General features: G+C 47.4%; 1 protein-coding gene across 2 annotated transcripts in view; it reads right to left on the bottom strand.

Annotated features, from left to right (window-relative positions):
- SH3BGRL (SH3 domain binding glutamate rich protein like) overlaps window positions 1-20,848 on the bottom strand; it is a 30,914-nt gene extending 10,066 nt beyond the window's left edge. Inside the window, exon 1 of one of the 2 annotated variants that reach the window (XM_054075728.1) lies at window positions 20,663-20,848. In XM_054075728.1, coding sequence (XP_053931703.1) covers window positions 20,663-20,707 — 45 coding nt within the window. In that variant the 5' untranslated portion in view covers window positions 20,708-20,848. Of the gene's footprint in view, window positions 1-20,314; window positions 20,339-20,662 lie in introns of those variants that run through there. The other variant, XM_054075729.1, reaches the window with a different exon arrangement.
- Window positions 20,849-25,152: the final 4,304 nt, after the last annotated feature.

Raw genomic sequence — 25,152 nt, 5'->3', positions numbered from 1 at the left:
CCTCTGGCTGCCTCGTGTTGCCATCATCTCATATGATGAACTTAAATACAGCTTTCCTCCCACACGTATGTATGCAGAACGTCTCGCTGCACACTGCACATCGCCTGTTCTGCCTTGCTCTGGCTCCTTTTCTCAGCTTATTGAAGCAAGGACAGTCTCTGGGTTGATTTTTCAGCAACAGGTATCACGACCCGACTCCAGGTTCACGACCAGAGCTCTGAGGGGCTATCGCAGCAGATAACCCCCTCTGCTTGTGTCTGAGGAGCCAGCAGAGCTGCACACGTGTTTGTTCTGCTAGACAAGGCACCGTGTGGAAGGCCGGTACGGCAGCTTGGCCTTTGTGCTGCTCTTAAGTCTCTGTGGTCAAAGGAAAGGAATCGCTGAAGAACTGTAAAGAAAAGCAAGGAGCTGGTGTTGATGTGCAAGACCTTAGTTTGAAACCCTTACTGTCTGGCCAAAGGGAAAAACAAGCTGGATGATTAAACACTGATCTCTCCCTCCTCGCTCCCCAGGAAAATCTTCCAATCACAGTGACAAGCACTTAGACAAGAGCATTTGATGCTCCAGAGAACCATGGCACCAACTGCCGGGCAAAACGGACACGGAGCTGCCAGACCACGTTATTTGATGGGATTTTATTTAGAAAATTTCTATTAATTTCCATGCTGGAATACCACAGGAAGTGCCTAAAATAGAGCAAGAGACGCCTGCCGCCGCTTCAGGGTGTTTTGTCTTACTCAAAAGGGCATACGTTCTCCTCAGGACAAGAGCCTGGAAGATAGTTCCTGCTGTCCATGTTTGGGAAGGAGCAAGGAGCGTTTCTTCAGGATGCGCCTGTCAACACACAGCGCTCGCTTCCAGAAAAAGCCTCTCCCAGTTGCCTCACCGGGCATGGACACCAGCCAGTGCCTCTCCAGATCCCGCACTTCATCCTGTGCAGACAACTGTCACATCTAAAGCTATTTTGGCCAGTTAGCTGCAGCAAACCACAGTCTGCAAACATGAAAATCCTTGTTTATACTGAGTGCTCCTGACATGTTTTGCAGGACAGAGAGCGCCAGTGGAGAGCTGGGAATGTGCAAACAGCACAGGAGCTGGGAAGCTGAGCAGAACACTGGGGTGGCACGGTCCTGAGGCTGGGCAGGCACAAAAGCACAACACAGAAATCAAGGACAGGGATAGGGAGATAAATGCAAGGAAGGAAAGAGGCTGCGGGCAGGAGGGGATGGGAATGAGCAGAATGGATGGATGAATGGATTTGGGCTTTCACTGTCTGTTTCAGAGACAGAAACAGCTTCATGGCAAGACACCAGTGGTTAAGTGAAGTTTCACCACCAAGATGTAATCTTCTGCATATAAATTCACACCAGCAACATGAGAAGCTGGTGCTTCCAGTAGACTTTTTTGTTCCAGATGTCCTTGTGTACTAGGTTGCTCTTCCTTTCCCCTTACACAACAGTCGTTAAATATCCAGCTTTCGACAGAGCACATGCACAGAAAAACACTATGACAAAGATTAGTCTAGGAATTTGAACAAGTATTGTCCCTCACCTGAACAAACACCAGCAGTATAAATTTACTGTTCTCAGGTCTAACTCGCATCAGTCAATGACGTCAGTAATGCAAGAGAAATGACACCAGAGCTGCCAAGAGTAGAGACGGGTGACGTTTCCCAACAAATCACAGTCCATCAAATTGGAGCTTTAACCCCAAAGTGGAGTTAAAACCTTCGTGATAGAAACCTCTCCAGAAAATGCTGCAACATTTCAGATTCACTATTTTTTTTTCTCCTTCAAATGTTTACCCACTGAAGGGAAAAAAAAAAAAACAAACAACAGAAACCCTCAACAGAAAGATTATCATCAGGAAGGAGGCAGGGGCGATGCTGGAGGACTTTGGTCCAGCAAGCAGGCGGTACTGCATCCCCAACGCGGGGCAGGACTGTGAACTGGCTGTCCAACAGCTCGGAGCACCACCCCGCTGCAAGGAAACAGTTGTTTTAAACACTTTATTGAAATGAATTTCAAACAAGTGTCTCTTCTTTGGTACACACAGGCATACACATACACAATGGTCCAGATTGTGCTCCTGGCCAAGAGGGGGTTGGGGTTCGTTCAAGTCCTGTTATTTTTTTCAGTTTATAAATAAATTCCCTGTTGGACAATAGACGCATTTTGGAAACCTATTTATAGACCACTGGAACCCAAAGTAAGTTTACAGTGTGAGCGCTGCTCTTCTGATCACACAACACTGCTGTTCTGGCACTCAACATGGGTATTGTCCATCATTTTTCTGGGTCCTGTGTCCTGCCCTCCATGCACAGAAAAAACATCTCCCCCCCAAGATGTGATTAAATGGCTCAAATATTACTGTGAGGATTTAAAAGAACTTTAAACAGATTTCCTATCAAGTTCCCAGACATGGTTATATCATCGCTTACAGCATATGCGTGGCCTGAGCTGCTTCACCAGCCTCCCAGCAGCGAGGCAGCACCAGGACAGCAGGGAAGCAGCACCTCGCAGCGGGCCTGGACCTTGCATGCTTCTCTTTTTGTCTTAAATACAAAACCAGCTTTATAAGGTTTTTACCATTTCCAATTCCAGCCTTCTACATTCTAGATAAGGAAAAACAACTACACCTTGCAAGCTGTTGCATTTTAAGCCACTGATGATTTTCAACAAGCTGGGTCATCATTAGGGGGCAATTCCTTAAATCCCAGGGCATATCTGCTTTGTGCAGAGAGGTGAGAAAGTTCAGATGCACAGACAACGCAACCTTTTGTAGCCAGACTTGTCACCAGCAGTTCTTCAAATGGTTCAGTACATCTTGATGATGGATAAGCTCAAATTTAAACAGCGAACGGGAAAAGCACAATGTAAGAAATCTTCAGGTGGCAGCCGGCAGCGCCATCCTTTCGCTCACTGCAGCTAAGGCAGAAATACCCTGAACGTAGTTTTCTTTGGAGGGACAGGGCAGCATGAGGAACACCGTGCCGCTGCCAAGGCAAACGAGCTTGCTGCGGGGCGTCCTGTGGGTCAAGCTGCACACCAGCCCCAGCCCGCTCCCACTGTGCCTCGCGAGCTGCCGCCAGGAAGCCAACTGGCCGTCCAGGAACACCAGTGGGGTTTCAGCCCTGCCTCCGGGGGCGTGCAGGGCAGCGCCCCGCAGTCAGCTGGGAGGCAAAGGAGTAAAGTTAGGTACGCCCAGCAGCAGCGGTGGGACTGCTGTGTTCCAGGGTCAGCGCCTTTAGGGTTTGACCACCTCACTGCGGCAGCTGGCTACCGCTACACCAATCCAGAGCCACTCTGTGGAATTAAATAAATGTTGGGTTGGGGTTTTTTTTATATTTCCCATCTAATTTCTGAAATGATAATGCTTTCCTCTCTTGAGTTGCTAATGCAGAAGAAGCAAATCAGCTGCAAAACGCTTGTAATTTTGCCTCCCGGTACAACACAATTTGTAGAAGCTGAACAGCACAGCAGCTCAGCTACGCATCTAAATATCATAGATTCCTGATGGCGCCCCTAAGCTTCTTCTCCACCCTCAGGACAAGACAGCAGGACAGAGACAAAACACCTCCGAGCAGGCTTGCTCCTGGCCTCCATCAGTTTTTACCATACTATGCGAGGAGCCTTTTTTTTTTTTTTTTTTAGAGTGTTTTTGTTCTTTTTACTCAGATGAACAAGCCAGAGTTTTTTTCCCCTCCCCAATTACTTTAAGATTCAGAGGTGCCAGTCCTGGTGGTGCTGGTGGCCACCACTGGCTGTGAGTGGTGGTCAAAGGGTGACAAACTTGTCGGCACCTACAGCGACGCCCAGCTTGACCAGAGTGCTGCAGACTGTCTCTAAGGTGTCTCCCAGTGACGTGCATCTCCCTCTTACTTCTCTCTCCCTGGTAGAACATCTACCTATTTTTAGGTCTGGGTAATTATCATTACAGAACTCAAATCACTTCTTTGTTCCAGCTATTTTAAGCCCAGCGTTACACACAGTAACATCATCATCATCATTCTCTTTCCCAATGCTTGGTTTCTGGTCTGTAAGGAATGAGACCGAAGATAAATACAGCAAAACCACCAGCAACTTATGCAACCTAAATCAAACACAGGAGGCTGAAAAACCTCACGCTGTATTTGTGCTGCTTTTTGTGCAGAAATGAGGCAACGTTCAGATGGGATCCAGATGTTCTTACTCTCTCCTTCCAGGGCCCTTTGGGAAAGCCCGTGGCATTACCAACATGTATCCTGCGTAGCTGCTACAGCAGCTCTCTCTGGATGTGGTTTGCCCCCAGGAGCTTAGAAGTTGTTTATTTGGACCACGTGCCAGCCTGAGGCCCAGGGCAGGAGAGAATGGGCTACCGATGCCCACTGCTCAGGTGTGGTTCTGGAAGACACTTCTTAAAAGCAGGAAAAAGGCTTGGGGTGAAAGGATGCAAAACCATCGCTCAGAGCAAGTTTTGTGGGGGAAATGCAGGATAGGGAAAGCTTTTTGCAACCTAACCTGGAGGTTACATCACGCCTGGAAGCACGAGGTCTGCCTACAGTGGGTATTATCCAGGCATAAGGTACCACACAGCAGAGCAGATTTTGCAGCACAAGCCAAGAACATAACTAGAATAAAGGACAAAGTCTGTACTTCACAAAACAAGACCACAACCTGCTCCAGAAATTGTAGGAAGTTATGTAAATAGAAAAGCTGATTCACGAGAACAAAAATAAAAGCATCTCTTATGGATTGTAATGCCACTGTAAGTGCACTCATTCAGTAACCCATGGCCTAACGATCTGTCAAATCCCACACCAAGAAAACCCAAGACAAAAGATCCAAGCACATTCAACAAGTTTTTTTCCTACCAGAAGAACCCAACACAGAAGTTAACATCACCTCTGGGTAAAGTCCTGGGGATGGCAATTCTCAATGGAGCCCAAGTCACTTACAGACCCAACTCCCATTCACTTCTTTACTCCCTGACACAGACTGCAAAGTGAATAAAACCCCCTGTGGGATTTTGGCTTTCAGGCCCCTTATCCTGCTTTGAAAAGCTCAGCCAGTAACACGGGCTGGGGACAGCACAGCAAAGCCACCTGCTGAGCAGGATCCTCATCGCTCTGTCGGAATTGGTAGGATAAGAAACCTTTCCTCTATTGCTCCAAAAGGAAAGACTCAAGCAGTATCACCACCATTTGGAAAATGTGTATTTAGAAAATCCATCTCAGCCTAATTCTGTGCTGAAGCAGAGACCACCAAATTGAGGGTCTTAGGCAGTGACCAATGCTGTGAGGCAGCACTGATTGCTGAGGGAACCCAAGCAGGCTCCCTGTTGCCAAAAGGCTCCGAGCTGCCTGCTTGGCTCAGCCAGTGCTCAGCACCCAGCTGGATGGAGCCTCTGCACATACAGGATGGCACACGCTGCGTAAGCTCAGGGCAAGCACTTCCGCAGCTCGTAAAGCCTGATACAGGTTTAGGAAACGTAACGGGGGAAATATATGCACTCCAGACAGCATTGCTTCCCATCCAGGGGAGATCCAGGTGAGAGCTCAGCGTCACACCATCCCTGGTGGAGGGGTAAATACAGTGCGTGAACAGCGTGTGCATGGCAACCAGATGCTCAGAAACAGGTTCCAAAGGCTCTTTGCAGTTACGCTACATGCTACGTGGGGATTCAAGGTGTGTGGCACTTGGAACCTACAAAAGTAGGTATCTGCTAGCAAAATTTGGGGCTGAAGGACATTAAGCAACGCCTTAATCATGCTGTGGGCATAATTACAGGGGCAACTGACAGAAGCAAATCTATAAGAAATTCACCTTTTGTAGTGTTACTTGACATGAACAGTCACAAATACTCAAATGGGATTGACTCTCGAATTTCAGTGTACACAGGATTCCAGCTCAATGCCGCAGCAGGATTTGAGAGTGTCGCTAGCTTTTTGTTTGACACACACTACAGCCAATCCTACCAAAGCTCCATTACAGCTGAATACTAATAAGAAAATACTAATAAGAAAAATACTAAAAGGCCATAAATAGGTCAGAACCAACTGCTGCATTGCATCGAAGGTCTGCTCAGCTACTCTCTTCCAGCAGTGGCTAAAAGCAGATTCCTTTACCCATTAGTCAAGGACGAGGACAAGTAACATTTCCTTATTTATATCTTCTCAGCTTCTGGCAAGCAGCAGTAGCAGCTCTGCGTAATGAAGGCTTGATTGCTTTTTAATGTGTTTTAAGTTTACTTTCTCAGAAGGCACCTTAAGGATCAGCATATTATCACAGCCTAAATCAAATTCTGCTTTTAACAAACAATATCCAAGCATTGGGGAGTTGGGGGATGAATCCGTTCATCCTTTTATATCTGCTTGTCAAGGACTATTGTGGTGCTACACTTTATCAGTGGCCGTCCACCTCACAGTCCTTGACAATCTGGATTTACTGTACCCTATGTGATAAAGCTCTCCAGCTGCAGGTAGGTAAGTAGCAGAAAGGTTTCTACGTGGCTAACAACTGATCTTAGTAACTAAAGTGCCACAAACAAAAAGCCTTGGCTGTGCCACACATCCAACAGCTCCCACTCCACCACGCGACTCAGACAAAGATGTACACACAATACCAACAGCTAACACATAGTACCCGGATTTTTAAACTGTGGTGCTCTTGGCATGCCAGTAGCTCTGAGCCCACTGCTGCACTGGCTGACGGAGAGTGCCCGTGCGGACCGGTCACCTCTTCAAACATAAGATGCCTCTGTACATCAGGAGATTTGCCTTTGATCTGTTTGGGGTTTTCCTTTCTTTTTTTTAAAAAAAAAGTTACGTGTCAAGTGACAACAATGCCCAACAGGATTATTTGTCTGGATTTCAAAAGCAAACAATCTGCACGCCACCAAAACTTCAATTTTCAGAGATTTTAAAGCAAGATTTTAACACGTAAAATCTCTTTTCATCATCTAAAAGAGACGTTTGCTTATGGGGTGGCAGCGAGCCTTTCTACACTCTGCACTTCTGTGCACATGAAACACAAGATCCCCAGCAGCTGGGCAAGGGAGGAGCCGAAACCCAAGAAGTCGCAAGAAGTGGCTGCCAGTACCAGAGCTGCTACTACAGAGGAACCAAACCTTCCTACGTGATGCTTTTTGTAGACAACTCAACAGCCTAAACAACGGAAAACATTGAATGCAAATGAAACTGCCAACTGCTGAACACAGAGTGAAGTGTTTCAGACCTGGGGAGGCGTCAGACTTACACCTGCACTTGATTTCAATCAGGGGAGATGCCTGAGCACTTAACCACACTCACACCGTGCTTCAGGCCCCTGCGGCCCCGGGAGGAGCGACAGCAGCAGGATTCTCCCCACCCTCTGTAAGGTTTCTGCTAACAGCCCAACCAGGAGCCTTGTTTGATAACGGATGGTTGGACTTTGCACATGAAGCACCCTCACGTCTCCAGATACTGGCTGAACCAAGCATCGGAAACCTGCCCATCCTTGCGTGGCGGCTCAGCCTAGACCGCTCCCAGACCTCACCTCCAGCGCCAGGCCTGGGGACAGTGATTTGGGAAGGACTGCTGGGAAAGCATGGCTTGTTGCCTGGTTCCATATACATTCAACCCGCGTAAATCAGGGTTACGGAATGAGATCGTCTCCTTGAACTCCAAAGGCCTGTCTCTGAACACATATTCACCCCTTCCTGCATCAGCGTCTGCCCTGGCGTGGCTCCGGGCAGGTCTGAGCCAGAGAAACCCTCCCAGCGGCACAGCAGCATTGTTTTGGAGAGCTCAACCCAACTCACCGTGTAGACAGCTGTGCCCTCACAAGGAAAGGCACGGGGCAGGGGAGGAAAGGAGCCAGGGGATGCAGCACTGCCTCTCCCAGCAGCAACATCACCCCAAAGCACATATCAAACCATGGCCTCGGGCCACTCCTGTCTGTGGCCTTTCCTCCATTCAGTAAAATGAAGTATTTGCAACTGCAAATATCCTCTAATCAGAATTTTTTTTTATAGCTTCTTTTGCTACCAGACTGCTGAAGTTAGCCAAGAAAAACATATCTCACAAAATCATGCTTCCAGACCAAAGCCTCTCCTTATCTTGCTTTAGATGAGAACATAAAGAAACACTGATGCAGTGCAAAGCCATAGGTTCAACCACGTGCACTGACAGTCTACAAACCATGGCAGCACACGGAATTATCATTATCAAAAGGAAAACACCACCATTACAATAAAACATAAATTGACCCTCGGCAATTTTCTAAGTCAATTTTGTGGCATTTGACTTTCATAAGCCTGAAAACTGCTCATCTGGTCCAAAACCAACAGAAAGGCAGCTTCCTACTATGGGAATACAGGCTCCATTATCTCAGTTATCCGTTAACAAAGCATAAGCAGCAGCAGAATATGAAGTCCTCATTTATTACGCACAGTTGCTTTCTGCAGCAGCCTTGGAGCTTGGCAGGCTGTATTTCCTGGGATGTGTAACGTGCGGGTAGTCACAGCATCCAAACTCCACATAGGACTAAATAAAAACCAACAAATACGCTCCTCCCAGAAACCAGTATAAACCTAACATAGCTCCTCAATACCAGAACCATGAGAGCAGCAGGAAAGGCAGACAAAGGAACCAAACACACGCTGTGTTATCCTGCATACAGCACCAGGCTTCCAAGACTACCCAGGAGAAGGACGCGCAAACCACAGAACCTGCTTAACAAAAACTGGCCTTGGCTCTCGAATGAACTCAGAGTTTATCAACCAGAGTATCTCCAGCAATTCCACTTATCTGACCAAGGTTTGAGTCTAGCAGGAAGGCAGAAATCTACCAACAAATCTGTTGTCACAGCTTCTGACTTTTCCCTCATTCATCATCGCTGACGTTCACAGAGTTGTTTGTCTGGCACAACGTGGGCAGAACAGCAGAGAACTGCAAGCTCCAAGAAGCCTCCAGTAATGTTCACCAACAGAGCCGTTGGGGTTAGCGCCAGCCATCCCTCCCCGCAGGGAGCAGATGCCGGCGTCCCACCACAACTGGACACAGGAGCCGCCGCCCAGCCACCCACTCCCCTCCCATCCTGGGCTCTGTCACAGCTTCACAACCCATCTCCCAGGTTTAGCCATGACTGAAGCTGATGATGTTTGAATCGCCCCCTCCTTTAGCCCAAGGATGCTCAGCGGGCAACTGGAAGAGGACCAGGGCAGAGGGCAGCCTCCAGCTACAGCCTTTTCTGCTGGCACAACTGTTCAGTGCATTGCTAGTGTCTCTACAGCCCCAGCATCTCGCCTTAGTCTCTCGGCTGTGCTCACTTATCTCAGGCACAGAACAGTCTCAGGAAATTGAAGCTTTTCTACGTAGAAGAAATAGAGATCTTAAGCCTAAGCTACCCCTGCTGCAGACTCTGAGCGATTCCCAAGGCACCCTTTTCTTCTCAGACCTTCCTTTCCTAAGGTGTTAGTTGGCAGGAATAATTATTTTCTTCAAATCACTGCTTATTTACTTTGTTATTTGGGTTAGTGATCATTTCTGGCTGTTTCCACAAAAAAGGATCAAATAAACCACAGCCCAGTCTTATAAACAGGCTTTACACAGTCTGTAACACATAGCATTTATCTCCAACAAGATCATCAGGCTCAGTATCACATGAGGCACAGAAAACCCTCTGGAATGCGACATATTCCTGATATTCAAAAGGTTGCAATGTGGCTGAGAAAAGCGGGAAAAAAGACACAGAGTGTGCCACTGAAAACCTGATTACTTGCCCTAGAAGCTTTAGAAAGGGCTTTAGTCCTGCAAGCCTGGACCTCACCACCACTGTCAGGTTCTGAGTCTATTTTTTTCAGCCAGTCTCCCTCTTAAAGCCAGATGAACTATTTCTCCTTTATCTTCATTACCACAAAGAGCTCTGGGACCAGTTTCAGTCCATGCAATATCAGCAGCGTCTACACCCTGGGAAAAGTGGTGGCTGTCGTGTTATGTCAGCTAAAACGAAACAGCCCAGGTCCTACCTTGTTCCACCCTGAAACTCCGGCCTCCACACTCTGCACAGCACTTGGCTAATCTCTACCGGGAGCAGCCTGAGCAGACACCCCTCCACCAACACCCACCAGAGAGAGGCGAGGGCTGCGGTGTGGGCATGTACTAAAACGGCTGCTACTGTCATTTTCCAGAGCCTGTGGATTTATGCGGGCGGTGAGCAGCCCTGGATGGCAAAGAGAGCAGAGGGGAAAACCATTATTTTGTTTTGTTTGTCTGCTGAGCGCTGAACTCTGGTTGGGAAAGGAGTTAAATGCGCAGACAAGTGTTGCACGAGGCCCCTGTGGTCTGCGATAAAAAGAAGTTTCATTTCCCGTATGGTTTAGCACACAGAAAGACTGAATTAACTGACAAGACTAAAAGTTAACAGCATTAATTGTTGTTTCACTGCCTTTGTACTGCCAGGCATTTATTATCTTTAAATAAAAAACTACTTGAAGAAGAAATATAATATGACCTCGGGGATCCTACACTAAATCCCTGTGTTTCTGTTCCACGTTATTTTATTGTTGAAGAACTCGTGGAACAGAGACGTTATTTAGCAAAAGCATCTTTTTGATGACTATTCTAAAACTTTAAATAAATAAATTCTTCAAGAAAAGAAAGCACTTTTATCCTCATCTAAAATACTTAAATATCACAATACAAAGGAAGAGGGGATTCAGAGGAAAGCTATGGGTCAAAATACCACATTTTCTCCTCTTTCCAAAGACAGTCAGGCTGTACCGAGGTGGAAGAGCAGCTCAGCACAGCCACAGCAAAGCCTCCGGACTGGAGAGATGCAGCAAAGGGCAGCCTGCACTGGCACCGGCTCTGGGACCATCCACTGCTCTGGGTAACTCCGCCAGTGCTATCGGCCTGGGGGGACACACCCCCTCCTTATTTTAGTGCACACTTGGACAAAACACTAACTTCAGAAACTGTGTTGTTAAACACTGAGAGAGAGGGAGGTAAACAGAAAGCTCACAAGAATCGGCCACATTTCCGCAGCTGAAGCAACACAGGAGTTGGCCAATTTCTGCCCGCAGCAGCCAGGAAGGCCTGTGCCAGGGGTTTGCACTCAAGAGGACTTCTAAGGAGCCAGCCTGCAGTCACCCTGTGCAGGAATTAAAAACGGAGCATTTTCCAGCACAGTAAGGTCCTTCCCATCAAGAAGCTACTCCCACCCACTACACTGCTGCAGCCCGAAGGGAAGTGCCAGCTTCCACCCCGCACCAAGGGCACTAATCCGGATGCTGCCCACACCTCGGTGACAGTCACAACCTGGAGGCCACTTTGCAACCCCCCCACGGTTATCTCCAAGTATTTCAGATTGCTCTTGTCACCATGGTATCTGCTTCATTTTTTTTTGTTCAAGCCTCAAGCTTCCTTCTCGCTTTGAGCAAGCCAGTATCTGCATACCACAACCAGAAACTAAGACAAATACATGCTGCATTTTATTTTTTAAAATATGAAGCCCCCCAGCTGTTTATTTGCTGTAGGATGGAGTCCTCCAGGGCTGGGCAAGCAGCCCAAATAGCTTCATTCCTCTGATGTGGTTCAGTCGCAGCTCGACGGCTGGCAGTGTGAGGTGATGGCTATCCTAACGCCTTCCAAGCTGCTAATTTTGGTCCCAAATCATTATAGGGAAGATACAGCAGTCTGTCCAGCTGCTCTTCAGTTTATACAGGTGTAAATTCCTGGAAGGAACACTCCCCGAGACAGCTCTATGGACCTACTTTCATCTCTTTCACAGCATGCACAACTCAAACCTCGGTCCTCTGCAGGGGAAACAGAGGCTTTTATGGCTCCCTCCTCATACATTTTAATGTGATGAAAGGATAAGAAATTTAGAAAAAGACTGCTCAAGTACAAAGGTTTCGTGGACTTTGCTACCAAAACCATGAGACTTGCTTATCTGCATTACAGGGTGGAAAGGAATTTCCAGTTCTTAATCAGGATTACCAGGTGACTGACAAGTGAGTTTGCAAACCTGCCCCTTTTTATCTTTTAATTTCTACTCACACATTTTGTATTTCCTGCCTACGGGAAAAAAAATCCTACACTGATTATCCATAAACCAACCTCTCTTGAATTTAATTTCTCTCCATGTCCACCAAGAAAACTTCAGGATATATTTTTAATACCTTCACTGAGTTATTCTGCTACTCTTCCACTCTGCCAGTTGCTCTGCAGCTGCCGCTCTGGCCGAGTACACGTGCACAGGAATGATCCTGGACCAGCAGTGTGAAGTATTTCCTGAGGAGTCAAGTCTCGTCCTGCTGTAGACCACAACAAAACTCCCAGTGACATTAGCACAGCCAAAGGTGCATCCCATGAGGTGAACACAGATGTGCTGTTTAAACATGTCAGGGAACTACCACTCTCATAAAAATGTAGTTTTGTGTGAAATCTGTTACTATTTTCCCTAGAGGCTGCCTACTTTCTATTTACATTGGGCTTTGCCAGTTTATTTTGACCTCTGCCTAAGGCAGCAGGCGTTTCTGATACACCTACCTCATTACCTAGGTCTAAACACTATGTATGTCAGCATCTGCTTTCCACGCTGCAAAATCCCACTGGTTTTAGAGTCACCTGCTGCCCGTATCACCAAATGCTGGCGCTTTGTACGTAAGAAATGCTGAGATTGTGATCAGCGATGAAGAACAGCCACATTCACTCCCACAAGCTCCCATTCATACCTCCCTGTCTGTCCAAGAGCCCAGGAAAACAGTGATGTTCCAGCTTTGACTAATGAAAACCTTTCCCAAGCCACACCCGAGCACAACACCCAGCTGACACCTTGGGCAGAGGCCGTGCATCACTTGGCAGGACTTGCTTCGTGCCGACTTCCCCAGTTACCAACACCCCAATGCCTATCTGGATCCCACAGCACATTTCATTACATGTAAAATAGGAGATCTCGCTCCAAGTCGTCCCTATGCAAAGTCTTACTCAACATCCAAACGTTGAGATGTCAGTGTTTCTCTCTCAACAGAAAGTTCTGAGCCTGCCAGTAGCCACTGCGTTAACAAATGCCTTCACACAGCAGTTTGTACAGCCTTGTCTCCGGCTCCTGCACTCAACTGCAGTTGTTCAGAATGAAACCAAGAGGAGAATTATTATTAACACCTACTTCCTCCCACTCTGGTTTTGAAGATACAAGGGACAAATATAATTAAAGGTTTCTTTCATACCTACATCCTCTCACAGCATCTCAAGAGTGTGCAAAGCAGAGAGAGGTAAGGCTTCAGGCGCGTTAGGATGTCTGAACATAAGCCAGATACAGAACCTGCTTACAGTTCAGAGGAAATTCCTGGTTACACCTAAACGTCCAGGACCTCCTAATGCTTCTAAAATCACAAGCGTTTGTAATAGCAACCAAATTAAAAACAAACCAGCACATCCTAAACACACACATATATGCTTTTCCATCAAACATTTTGGGAGCACAGCCAAATTCATCCAAGAACAGAAGAACAGCTTTCTTCAGTTAGATCCAACAGTTGTCTACCCCAATATCCTGTCTCTGCCGGCCACAGATCCCAGGGAAGAGCTCGCCAACAAATTGAGCAGAGAGGGCTACACCACATGATACTTTCCCAGATGCCAATAATCTGCAGTTTTCCATCAGAGGTGCAGTAATTATGTTTAATAACCCTTAATACGCTTTCTCCCTTAATTTGTCTCACTGCTTCCTGAGCCCATGCAATTTTTGCCATACATGCCATTCTCTGGCAGCGAGTTTCTATGTTAAACCACATGTTGTCAAACAAAGAATTCCATTTCTCCTGAACCTGCCACCTCCTAAGTCTCCCTTGCTCTCCTCCAGTTGTTGAGTTATGAAAAGCTATGAATGATCACTTCCTACTTGTTCTCTCATGCCTGACATCATTTTATCATTTTTCATATTTTTTCAGCTCTTTCCTTCTCATCTGCAGAATTCTACCTTATTTGGTTGTTCCTTTTACAGTGATCACCACACTGTACTAAATTATATAAAAAAGTGAGAAAAGCTGTTAAAAGACAACAAATCCAGTCTATAAAAGATACAGACTCATCACAAACTGATATGGCAGTAGCATTTTTTTTTCCCTTTGCTCTCTCCCACCCTAAAAATTCCCACTATTTTGTTTGCTTTTTGTGACCACTAACATGATATTTCCATAGAATTGCCCTCTCTGCTAAACAGTACTGGTTAGTTTACACGTCACTCTTGCACAGGACGCCGATTGTTTCTTCCCACTTTCCCACCTGGAATTGCTCTTAACACTGTGCAACCTCATTCCATCAACTGCCTTTTCCCCTCACTCCTCCTCCGGATTGCTCAGCGTACAGCTCTGTAGATCTCCTCCCAACTTCTACGTATTGCAAAAGCTGCCTACACGTTCCAATAGCTCAATCATTATCACGTTTACATAAATGCACATAATCAATTATCTAAGCCAAGAAAAAGGAACATAATCCTTCCCTCTCATGACGCCACAGCTTTGTTTGTTTACAAAAAAAAAAGATATTTTTAACCTGGCCAATGTTTGTCTAAAACCTTCTGGAAGTCCCAGGATTCCTTATTAAGGGATTGCCCTCATTAGGCTGGGAGGCACAGCTTTCTCCTCCAACACTGCTTCAATTCTTACCCCCCCCCTCTGTCTCTGTCCACGTGTCCGCTGGGAAAGAATCTAACAAAGAACAACATCCCGCACAGGAAGATAGCCTGTGGCTTCCAGATTTCCCCGAGATCTGTTTTTAAACCACTGCTGCCTTTGACCGCTTTCTTCACTCCGACACCACAGCAATTCTAACAATAAGCCCCTCAACAGACAATAGTTAAAATACTGTCCTACCTGCACAGACAATTCACAGATATTCTCAGCAAGAAGCCTTTCCCAGCCTTAGCTGTGGAGGGTACTCTCCCATCTTTCTAAGGCCATCAGAGTACTGTTTTCATTACAGCACAGTAGAATGTTTTTAATTTTGATATATTAAAACTATTGCAACAACTGCAGTCAATTTAATCTCTGGCTCGATTAAAAAATTGAATGTAATATTTTAAGAAAAACATTTGACTTATCTTGAGTTTGGAACACTGGCTTTAAAATAACACAACCCAAAAGGCAGATGGAACACATCCTAGCTAACAGCCTTGCTAGATTCATGTTAGGTATTTTGTCTTCCACCCTGAAAGCTCTAATTCAGAACATGTCATACCATTTTATTTAGAGAGATTAAATTTGGTTAACACTGGGTATCCAAAAAAGTACTTTGTGCATTTTATGTTTACACAAGAGAGGGGTTTAAAAACCAATACCAAGCCTGCTCACAAGTCAGCTCTCACCCACGGGGTATAAACTCTACGAGCCACGCACCACAAAAATGTATCTACACTTGTGAGATTGTTTTTAAAACTACAGACGCAGCTTATTTTCACTATAATACATGGTTTTACTGAAATTTGTTTCATATAATACCAGACTATTGATAAAGGATTCATGCCATTGTTTTTTTCCCATACTAACTGCACTGACGGACAGTGCCATTCGGAGCGAGAGATGTTCATTAGCAGCTCCGGAGCATCTGCTGCTACTGCTCAAGGCTTCCTGGATGACAAATGTGACCACACACATCCAGGCTTTGACAACACATTTGCAACCTTAAATGCAACAGCTGAACAAGGCACACTTATTGCACACACCGATAAAGCGCTGGGTGCGAAGCAGCCTGCTGTAGCCACGTTTGCCCTCGGGAAGGCTCAACACGGAGCCACCTCCTGCCACGGCCTGGCATCGTTGGGGTACTCACACAGCCGGGTGCAGCCACGCGGCACCCTCAGAGTAGCCCACACAGCAGAGGAACCGCGCGCAGACTGCACTCATTTTACCTTAGGATGGCAAAATTTGCATTTGTTCTGTTAAGCAAAGGGAAAAGTCCCTAGAGGGATTTAAATGCACAATACCATGGTTTTGGTACAATCTCCATCTCTCCGCATATTACTTCACTGGGATTGCTTCAAAAGGATAAAGAGGCTTCACTCCAAAAGCCTTGAGCTGCAGACAGGGACAAGAGCTGACGGTTACAGACATCTCTGCTCATTTCCAGCCACTCTTATCCAAAGCTATCCTACCCCAATTGCAGCCTGTAATCCTCCAGAAAGTGCTTGCCTCTGGCTGTATATCCACAGCAGCGCTAGAAAGCACTCCTGTGCCTTACTGGGTTGTCCAGGGGAACAAAGTAGGGGTAATTGCAAGCAAATGTTTGTTCTCCAGACCATAAACCACTTTCCTCTTCATTTCCTGGTAGGTGGGGAGGAGAAGACACAGATCTTTTCCCAAGAAAGAAAACAAGACAGGAAAAACATGAAAAATCCACATCTTTAATCTTCTGAATGAAAAAAATGAACTCAGATTTCCTTTCCTCTCTAAAACCATCCCCAAACAGTGATGACCTTATGGCTAACATAGGACTTTGACACCAATTCTGGAGATCACCTCTTATTTTTGCCATGTCTGCAGTTGCTGTAGGAGGCAAGGAAGGAAAACCACCCATGCAGTCATCAAAACAAGCCGGGGGGAGAGCTTTCAGAGATGGAAGCACGAGCTGTAGACCACAAACATGACATTCCTGACTCAAAGGAGTAGTCTGGACACCAGGCGTTTGATGCAGCAGTTCCCACAGCCCACAGCGCTGGCAGCACCACATGGGAGAGCTCAGCCCACCCTCTCCAATGTGGGCACTTTGCATCCATAGCCAGAGACTCCTGGAGTGTGCATGGGAAAGCTGGATTACCGAACACAATTCTCTCGGACAAAGTCCATAGTGAAGGCCAATGCAGTTGTTGGCAACAAATGCACACTCATAAGACAGAGAAGAATTTAAACAGCTGGCTCCCTTCCACATGAGATCAATAAAGCTGGTAAGCCAGCTGCCGTCAGGAAGGCGCCCAAAGTGCTTCTGGTGCCGCAGGAAAACCACGCAATCTCTTACCCAAAACCAAGAGAATACTTAAACACTCATGAAGGAAATCACTGACTGGACTCGTGCAACTTAGCTGCTTCTTTCCTTGTATCCTTTTTCTTCCAGGGAAAAGAATCTAATTACCTTTTGGCCTCTCCTCCTTCCATCTCCTTAAGGATTTGAATAGAAGTCTACAATAAAATCACTCTCTCTGCCTGCACAGTCCCAGCTCAAGTCAACGCTTGGGTGCTTTTGAATGTGACATTTGCGCATCTCATTTTAGGTTTGTAGCCTCCAACACTGTCTCACACCAAGTAACTCTGTTTACTTCAACTGCGTGCTGTGCAGAAAGGCTCCTGGACAGAAGCTGTGCATGCATATTCCCACCTTTGGTGTCTACAGCTCATCTTCATAATTACAATCCCCCCGTGCGTCCTTGCCCCAGCCCACAACTCGCCAATACAATGTTCACAGTGAGAAAGATTAAAGAGAAGGGCCACCTTTCTGCACAAGACTTCCAAATACAGCAGCAACCAGTACTGTAGCTACTACATAATCATTTCCAGGGTGAAAGTTAAATAGGAGGCCAGACCAAGACTGCAATCATCATATTTTGGCTGAGACCCCAATTATAAACTTGCAGTGCATTTGGTTATCTCTGCCTAGGAGAGCCTTGGTAACGAACCACCCCAAACCAAAGTCACCTTTACCATACAGAGCACAAAGCAAACCCTTGCATACAAACACGGGACTTTGCAGCCCGTAGAACGCGCCAAAGATAACGCTGAGCGCAACTCCCAGTGCAGCAAAACCCAACAGTGGGCAGCTTGGCAGCTTCCCGCTGCAATGCCCATGCCCAGACGCTGAATGACACATGGACACGGGAATTAAGTGAACTTCACCAGCAATCCCGTGTAAAACTATTTTGCTTAGACATGAACTTCATTATTTCCTCACAGATAGGTACTACTGAATATAAACCTCATGGAGAACAGTGCCTTGGGGATACACTTTAGATACTATGATGTGGCAAATTATACTGTGTAACAAAATACAACTTTGCCAATAAAAGACCACAAAATTTGGGCACCCTCCAAGACTTACAGCCCCAGGCTAGGAGGTGTGAAGCAATCTCAGACCCTTTTCCTTTCACTGGGAGACGAAGCTTTCCAGAGTCTCATAAAAGCTTCACGAACTTAAAGGGACGGGGCAGCTGTTTTCTAGAAAGGAGGAGGTTTTCTACTTATTTCTCTTTTGCTTCTAGCCAAGCAAATTAGCCTTGTAAAAACCAAAATAACAGAGTGCCAGGCGTCACTGACAGTACAAAGCCGACTCAGCCAGACTGAGAGCCCTTACAGGGCTGATGTTAGCCAGTTCAGTTACTTTGCTGGAAAAACCTTTGACTCTGTTCCATCTCTCTGTAGCAACCTCCTCTGATGTGAATTTTCCATTCCTTGAGTGGGTTATTTCAAATTCAGCACGCAGAAAGGCTCCTCTGGTCCTCCAAGCCTGTCTCAACGACAGGTTAAACCCTACGAAAATAACTCGTTCCCATCGAGCACATTTTCCCTCAGATAGGTGCCTCTATGTCTTATTTTAGGTTGAAATATTGATTAAAATTCTTATACTGGAAAGAAAACAGTCATTCAGTGAGGTACTCAGCTGATCCCTGCCAACAGAAACACCCTTGGTGTACTCAGTAAACTGAGAACGTGCAAGTCCTGCTCATTACCACAACATGACTCGAGCTGTGCTAGCTTTAGACACAGGCATGAGTGTGCGTGCATGTATATGTGTGTCATAAAACTGGCAATTATGTACACGTTAAGCTCAAATGCCACAAAAAAACCCCAGCCTACGCCAATGCTACATTCAAATTCCACAGTCAAGGATGCACAAAGGAGCCTAAAAGGCAGCAGTAAGTCAGAATCAAGCCTTGTAGCGTCTACAATCCACAAAAGGACGAGACAGCATTGCAGAAACCACTAAGCTAATAATTAAGAAGCTAATTTAAAACCAGGAAAACATAGTCAGGATTGAGATCAGCGGTTGCACCCCTGGAGCTTAGTATCACCAGGCAGACAGAAATCAATAACTGCCATTACGAGGCCACTGATAAAAATCTATAGCAACTGAATCAGTCAACTTGAAACCTATTAACAGCTGTATTAGAAAGTAAGAATTACTTTTTCAATTTGCTAATGACCACTTCTTTCCTTCCAGACGATGATTTTGTATAAACCCTGCAGAAATCCCTTCAGACACCCCCTTAAGAATTAACTGCTCAGGATTTCAAGACGCTCTCCAGATCAGCATCAGAAAACCATCTGCTTTTCACCATGAGCATCAGTACATCGATGTCGGCATTGACAGCAAGATTAACAAAAATGGCACAGGAAGAAAGCAGTAGCAGGGATACCCAAGGTCCACATTCCTGTGCCATCTGCACTTGGCCACTACAGGGCTCATTAGAGCTAAACGAGGGGTTACAGCCATGAACAGCAATGCTTACCAACCTGGCATTTTATCTGCTGAAGATCAGAGACCAATGAGTGCACTTGGCTGGAGAAGGAGAATTCAGTGAGGGTTTTTATCTTCGGTACATCACTGTCCTCTGAAAGTTTAGGAACCTGTGCCTGAAGTGCACAGCCTAACAGGAACAGGAAAGCTCATTGCACAGCCGCAGCACAGTCTCTTTATCAACTTGCAGTAAAAATCACCTATCATTGGCTGCAATGGCATTTTCTAAGTCTCCAGCACATCCATACTAAGGGTGCCAAAATCCCCTGGATTTTAGCCTCATGGCACCTCTCACATTGATCAAACAGAAATCAGATGATCCTAAGGATAGAATGCTCTGAGCCACATCTGAACCCAGGCACAACCCCTCAGTTTTTTTGACTATTTTCCTTTAGGAAAATACAATCTTCTGCCCAAGCTCTACAACGCGCAGGGGCCACGCGAAGCGAAACCCTGTATTCCCACACGGCAAGAAACTGCAGCCACCCAGGCGGTATCCACACATGCCTACTACTGACTGTATCACAGAATAGCTTGGTTGGAAAAGACCTTTGAGATCATCGAGTCCAACCATTCCTGTCCACTACCAAACCATCCCTGAGCACCTCATCTGCCTGTCTTTCAAACCCTCCAGGGATGGAGGCTCCAGCACCTCCCTGGGCAGCTGGTTCCAGGGCTTGAAAACCCATTCGGTGAAAAACCAACCCATCAAACCCAAACACTGAGACGAAGGGTGACACCGTTTAGAAATAAACTTTAGGAATAACGACAAAAAGCCCACGCAGTGTTGGTTTTGCCATCACAGCACAGGACGACGGGTGCGAACGCCCACGACCCGCCGGGACCCACCAAAGCCATCCGGGCGAGCTGGAAAGGACCCCCACGGATCCCATCTCTGCACAGGACAACGCAAAAACTGACACCATTCCGAGCGCGGTGCCCAAAGGCTTCTTGAGTATTGTGAGGCGTAGCGCCACGACCGCTTCCCCGGGGAGCCGTTCCAGCGCTCCGCCACCCTCTGGGGGAAGAACCTCTTCCTAACGCCCACCCCGACCCTCCCCCGGCATCTTCCTGCCACGGAATTTAACGGCATTCGGTGTCATTTCGTGCGCGGCGCCCCCCGGGCGAGCCCGGCCGCTGCCCCCGGCGAAGGGAACCCTCTCCCGGCTCGGCACAACTTTGCCGGGAGCCGCTTACCGCCGTGGAGCCCGAGGAGGAGGCGATGTAGACCTTGATGACCATGCTGGGCGGCGGCGGCGGCGGGTGCGGGATGCGGTGCGGGATGGGCGGAGGGCGCAGGGCTCGCCCCGCCCCGCTGGCAGGCACAGCCCGGCCCGGAAGAGGGGAGAACGGTGGAAAAAAAAACAAAAAAGGAGGAAGAAAGAAAGGGGCGAGACTTCCCGAGGAGCCACGCGAGACGGGGAGGGGGACCCGCGGGGCAGCGCCCCCCCACGGCCGCCCCTCCCTCAGTGCCTGCCGGTTATGGCCCCCTATAGCCGACCCTCCCTCAGTGCCAGCCCGTTATGTCCCCCCACGGCCGCCCCCTCCCTCAATGCCACCCCGTTATGTCCCCCCCATGGCTGTCACACCCCCCCGGCCACCCCCTCCCCTTAATTCCACCCCCTTATGCCCCCCCAGGCGCACCCCCTCCCCTGAATTCCACCCCGTTCTGTCCCCCCATGGCTGTCAGCCCCCCCCCGATGGCAACCCCCTCCCCTTAATTCCACCCTCTCCCCTTAATTCCACCCTCTCCCCTTAATTCCACCCTTTTATGTCTCCCCATGGCAACTCCCTCCCCTTAATTCCACCCCCTTATGCTCCCCCAATGGCCGCCCCCTCCCCTTAATTCCACCCCCTTTTGCGCCCCATGGACGCTCTCCCCCTTCAGTCCCCCCATGGCTGTCACCCCCCCCACACACACTTCGACCTCTTTTCCCCTTCAGGTCCCCCCCTTACCACTCCCCTGCCCATGGCCATCACCCCTACTTCCCTCTCACCCTCTCGCCCCCTTCTTTTCAGGTCCCCCCAACGCCCCCGCCATGGCTGTCACCCCCTCATGGTCTCCCCCCCCTACTACCTTCTACCTCCCTTTTCCCCCTCCCCTGGATGTCTCCTGCTCCCCCCCTGCCCTTTATGTCCCCCTTCTTATGACCCCCCCCCCATGGCTTATCCCCTACTGTTCTCTCTCCCTCCCTTCCCTCCCCCTTCCCTTCAGGTTTCCCCCCATCACACCCCCCCCACAGTCATCTCCCTTTCAGGTCACCCCCCCACTCCACCTTCTCCCCTCACCATCACCCCCTCCACGTCAAGTCTCCCCCCCGTCATCCTCCCATGGCCATTATCCCGTTCTCCACTCCCCATTCCTTCACACCCCTCCTCTCCTCTTCCCCTTCCCTCCTGTTCTTCAGGGTCTACCACCACCACCACAGCCACCTCCTTGACTTCAGGTCACCCCTCACTTCACAAGCGCACCCTCCCCTTCAGATTCCACCCTCATGGCCCCCCAACCCTTCATGGTCTCCCCATCCCTTCAAGTACCCCCCCCCCCCTCCACAAGCACCCCTTCGCCTTGAAGTCCCCCCACTCCCTCCTTTCCTCACGCCCCCTCTTCAGGTGTGTCCCCCTCAGGTGCCCCACTCTCTTCACACACCCCCTTCTGCTCACACCCTCCCATCCCCTTCAGGTTCCCCCCTTCACCCCACCTCTTCCTTCACAGTCACCCCACACACGCAGCCCCCAGCCCAGCCCCCAGCCCCTCACACCCTGATATTCAGAATTAAGAATCTCCTTTCCAAATCTCTTCCAGCACAGAAGTTGCTGTCCGAGTGCCGCGTGTGCCCCCGCTACAGGATGGATGCGTGGGCATCCAGCTGAATCCATCGCCTTCCACGGCCCCTGGAATGGGTCTCCTACACTAATGCATCATAAACCCACCGCCGAGGCTCTGCCGCGCTCCTAAGCTGCTCCAGGGTGGCTGCCAAGAAAACGGAGACTCCCTGTTTACAAGGAGTCACATGGAAAAGACAAGGGGGCATGAGGATAAGTTGCTTCTGGGGAGATTATGATTGGATTCCAGAAGAAAAGTTTTCCCCATGAGAACAGTGACACATTGGAATTATCTCTCAGGGCACTGGTGGATCCCTCTGCACTGGGCACTTTTAAGTCTCAGCTTCACAGGATGCTGGGCCGTCTCATTTAAACTACAGATCACCTAAAAGGTTGGACCAGGTGATCTTTGAGGTCCTTCCAACCTGACATCCTATGATTCTATGATTCCCTCACCTATGCCACGCGGCTCAGATGACGTGGATAGCGGGGCTGTGTGGAAGGGCCACCACGCGCTGCAACTCCACGGCACACTGCGCCATTGGGCGTATTAATTAGGACCACGGGATGAGACCACAAAGAGTTCTTAATTGTTGCAGTCATGGTGACACGCTATTTAGAGAAATTTATATTCAGCACCTGTCTACTGCTCGCCTCTGGTTCTCCGAGTGTAACCTTACATGCATTTCACTCTACGCTCCGATAGCAACCGCACAGCAAATGGAAAATAATTACCATGAGAAACACAGCAAGCTGAAATTTTAACATCTACCAGCTAAGAAGAAAGGAAGGTATTTGTTCTGCTCTTGGCAAAAAACAGGGAGGTATTGCCAAAATGGTTTTTCCAAACCTTTCCAAGCTTTTCCGATTCAAATTATCAAGTGGTTTTTCTAACCACAGGCAAGAGGTCTCAGGGATGGTTTAGCAGTGCACAGGTACGGTTGGACTCAATGATCTCAAAGGTCTTTTCCAACCAAATGATTCTATGATTTTTAAAAAACCCTGTTGAATTTAAAAGTCTATTGAACTAAGTCACCTATATTTGTTTTATTAATTTGCCAATAGGAGAGGAAAGAGAACTATTTTGAGGATGACCTGCCTAATTCTGGTATTACTTGCGATACTTACTTAAATCTTTGTGGCTGTCATGAGATTTATAGACCTTTTGAAAAAGCAATAACCCAAAATTTATTTAGGATGATGGCATACAATAAAAATTCCCTGGTTCAGAGAATATCAATACTAAAAAAAAAAGGTGTACTTTTTAATCTCTTTAAAACAAACCAAGTCCAAGGGATTAAAACTCTTGGAGGAATGTTTCTTCAAATGTGTTTGTACAGCCCCTTCGTAGCTGCTTGAGAAAGGTGCTGCTAATTCCCATTTATCCGAAGCACTGCATTATGTGCCAGCTGGTAATGGGACACCAGAGGCAGAAACCACAGCTTACCAGAAAGAAGATAAAAGTACAGATGGAGAGGAGTTTGTTTCAACTTTGGGCTCACTTGTCTTTCTGCTGGCTGGTGCTCCTCTCCTTCTCCTGATGCGCTTCAGCTGCTCGGAGCTGAAATTCTTCTGAAGTGAGCTCCACCTTGTCTTTCTGCCTACTAAAAACCTGCTGGAATCATGACTCTCAGAAGTGCACTTTAGGAGGCATTTTATCTTCATGAAAGAAGATTTATTAAGTTAAGAGCAATACATGAACTGGGTATTACTGAAACAACTGCGTTTTCTTGACTCATAATAGTAAATTTCCTACCCTATTGGCAGAAAAGCACATTGTTTTCTATTCCCAGACTACTCATGTGAAATCCAAGGTATTATTTTTGTTTTCACTATTAAACAGTTGTGAAGCATTTAATTTTCCTTCTCAAGGTAGACCAAAACTTCAAACAAATGAGTAAATTGTTATTACGCCTCTCCTGTTCTCGCGCAACAAGGAAAACTGTGTATACAATACTGAGCAAAGACTGTTGTCTCCTCAATTCCTTTGCATGTTTGCTGTAGCGCATGTTTATACAAGGCCATCTTGCCAGGCTGCATCTTTTATTTCTCGCTCGCTCGCTAGAAGGATAACAAAACCATTGAAGTTTGGTTTATATTGGTTTATGTACTATGAAGCAGCAATACTGAGTCAGTGACAGCTCTGGCGTTGACTTCAGAGGCAGCAGGAGTGTGCAAGCTCCTTGGGGAGCCCCAGGGCTTTCCGACCCTGGGATCACTTCTGGTCACGGTTTAGTAGGCACAATGGTGTTGGACTGGATGATCTTTGAGGTCTTTTCCAAACTCAATGATTCCATGACTTCTATGCCTATAACAGCAAAGATCTGCTTGCTTTTTTCTCAAACCACAGGCAAGGGTGGGAGCTGCTGAATACAGGCAAATTCAGCTAATTTAAAAAAACAAATGTGCTAGAACCTCACAATGAAAGATATTACAATAATCGACTGCAAAATTTCTCTTGTACAAAAGGTCAGGAAGCACATATGCTCCAAATGCTCTGCAGTGTCTTTGTAACCACGGAGAGAAATGCAACTGCAAATATTTGGCTGGTAACGTGTGAATGCGCCAGGTCTTGTTCCCCGACTGTGCCTGTACTCCCAGTAGGGATGATGATGTGGGTCCATCTGAACTCCCAGAATGGAGAACATCTGATTGGTACGAAACAGCAGCTCAGCGCTCTCCATAGGAAATAAACCTAATCTTTGTTTCCAATCCCAGCCCACTAAACTTGCCCATAACAGGAACCCACTGGAAAATGGTGACTCTGAGCATGTCTTCTACCTGCGCCCGTGCTCTGTCAGAGCCGTGTCCACAGCCAAGGCCAGCCTACTGCTGATTCACAACAGGTGGAAATTCCACTC

Source organism: Cuculus canorus, chromosome 10, assembly GCF_017976375.1.
Source record: "Cuculus canorus isolate bCucCan1 chromosome 10, bCucCan1.pri, whole genome shotgun sequence".
NCBI classification, from domain to species: domain Eukaryota; kingdom Metazoa; phylum Chordata; class Aves; order Cuculiformes; family Cuculidae; genus Cuculus; species Cuculus canorus.
Note: the sequence above shows the minus strand (reverse complement) of the source record. Positions and strands in the feature narration are given on the sequence as shown.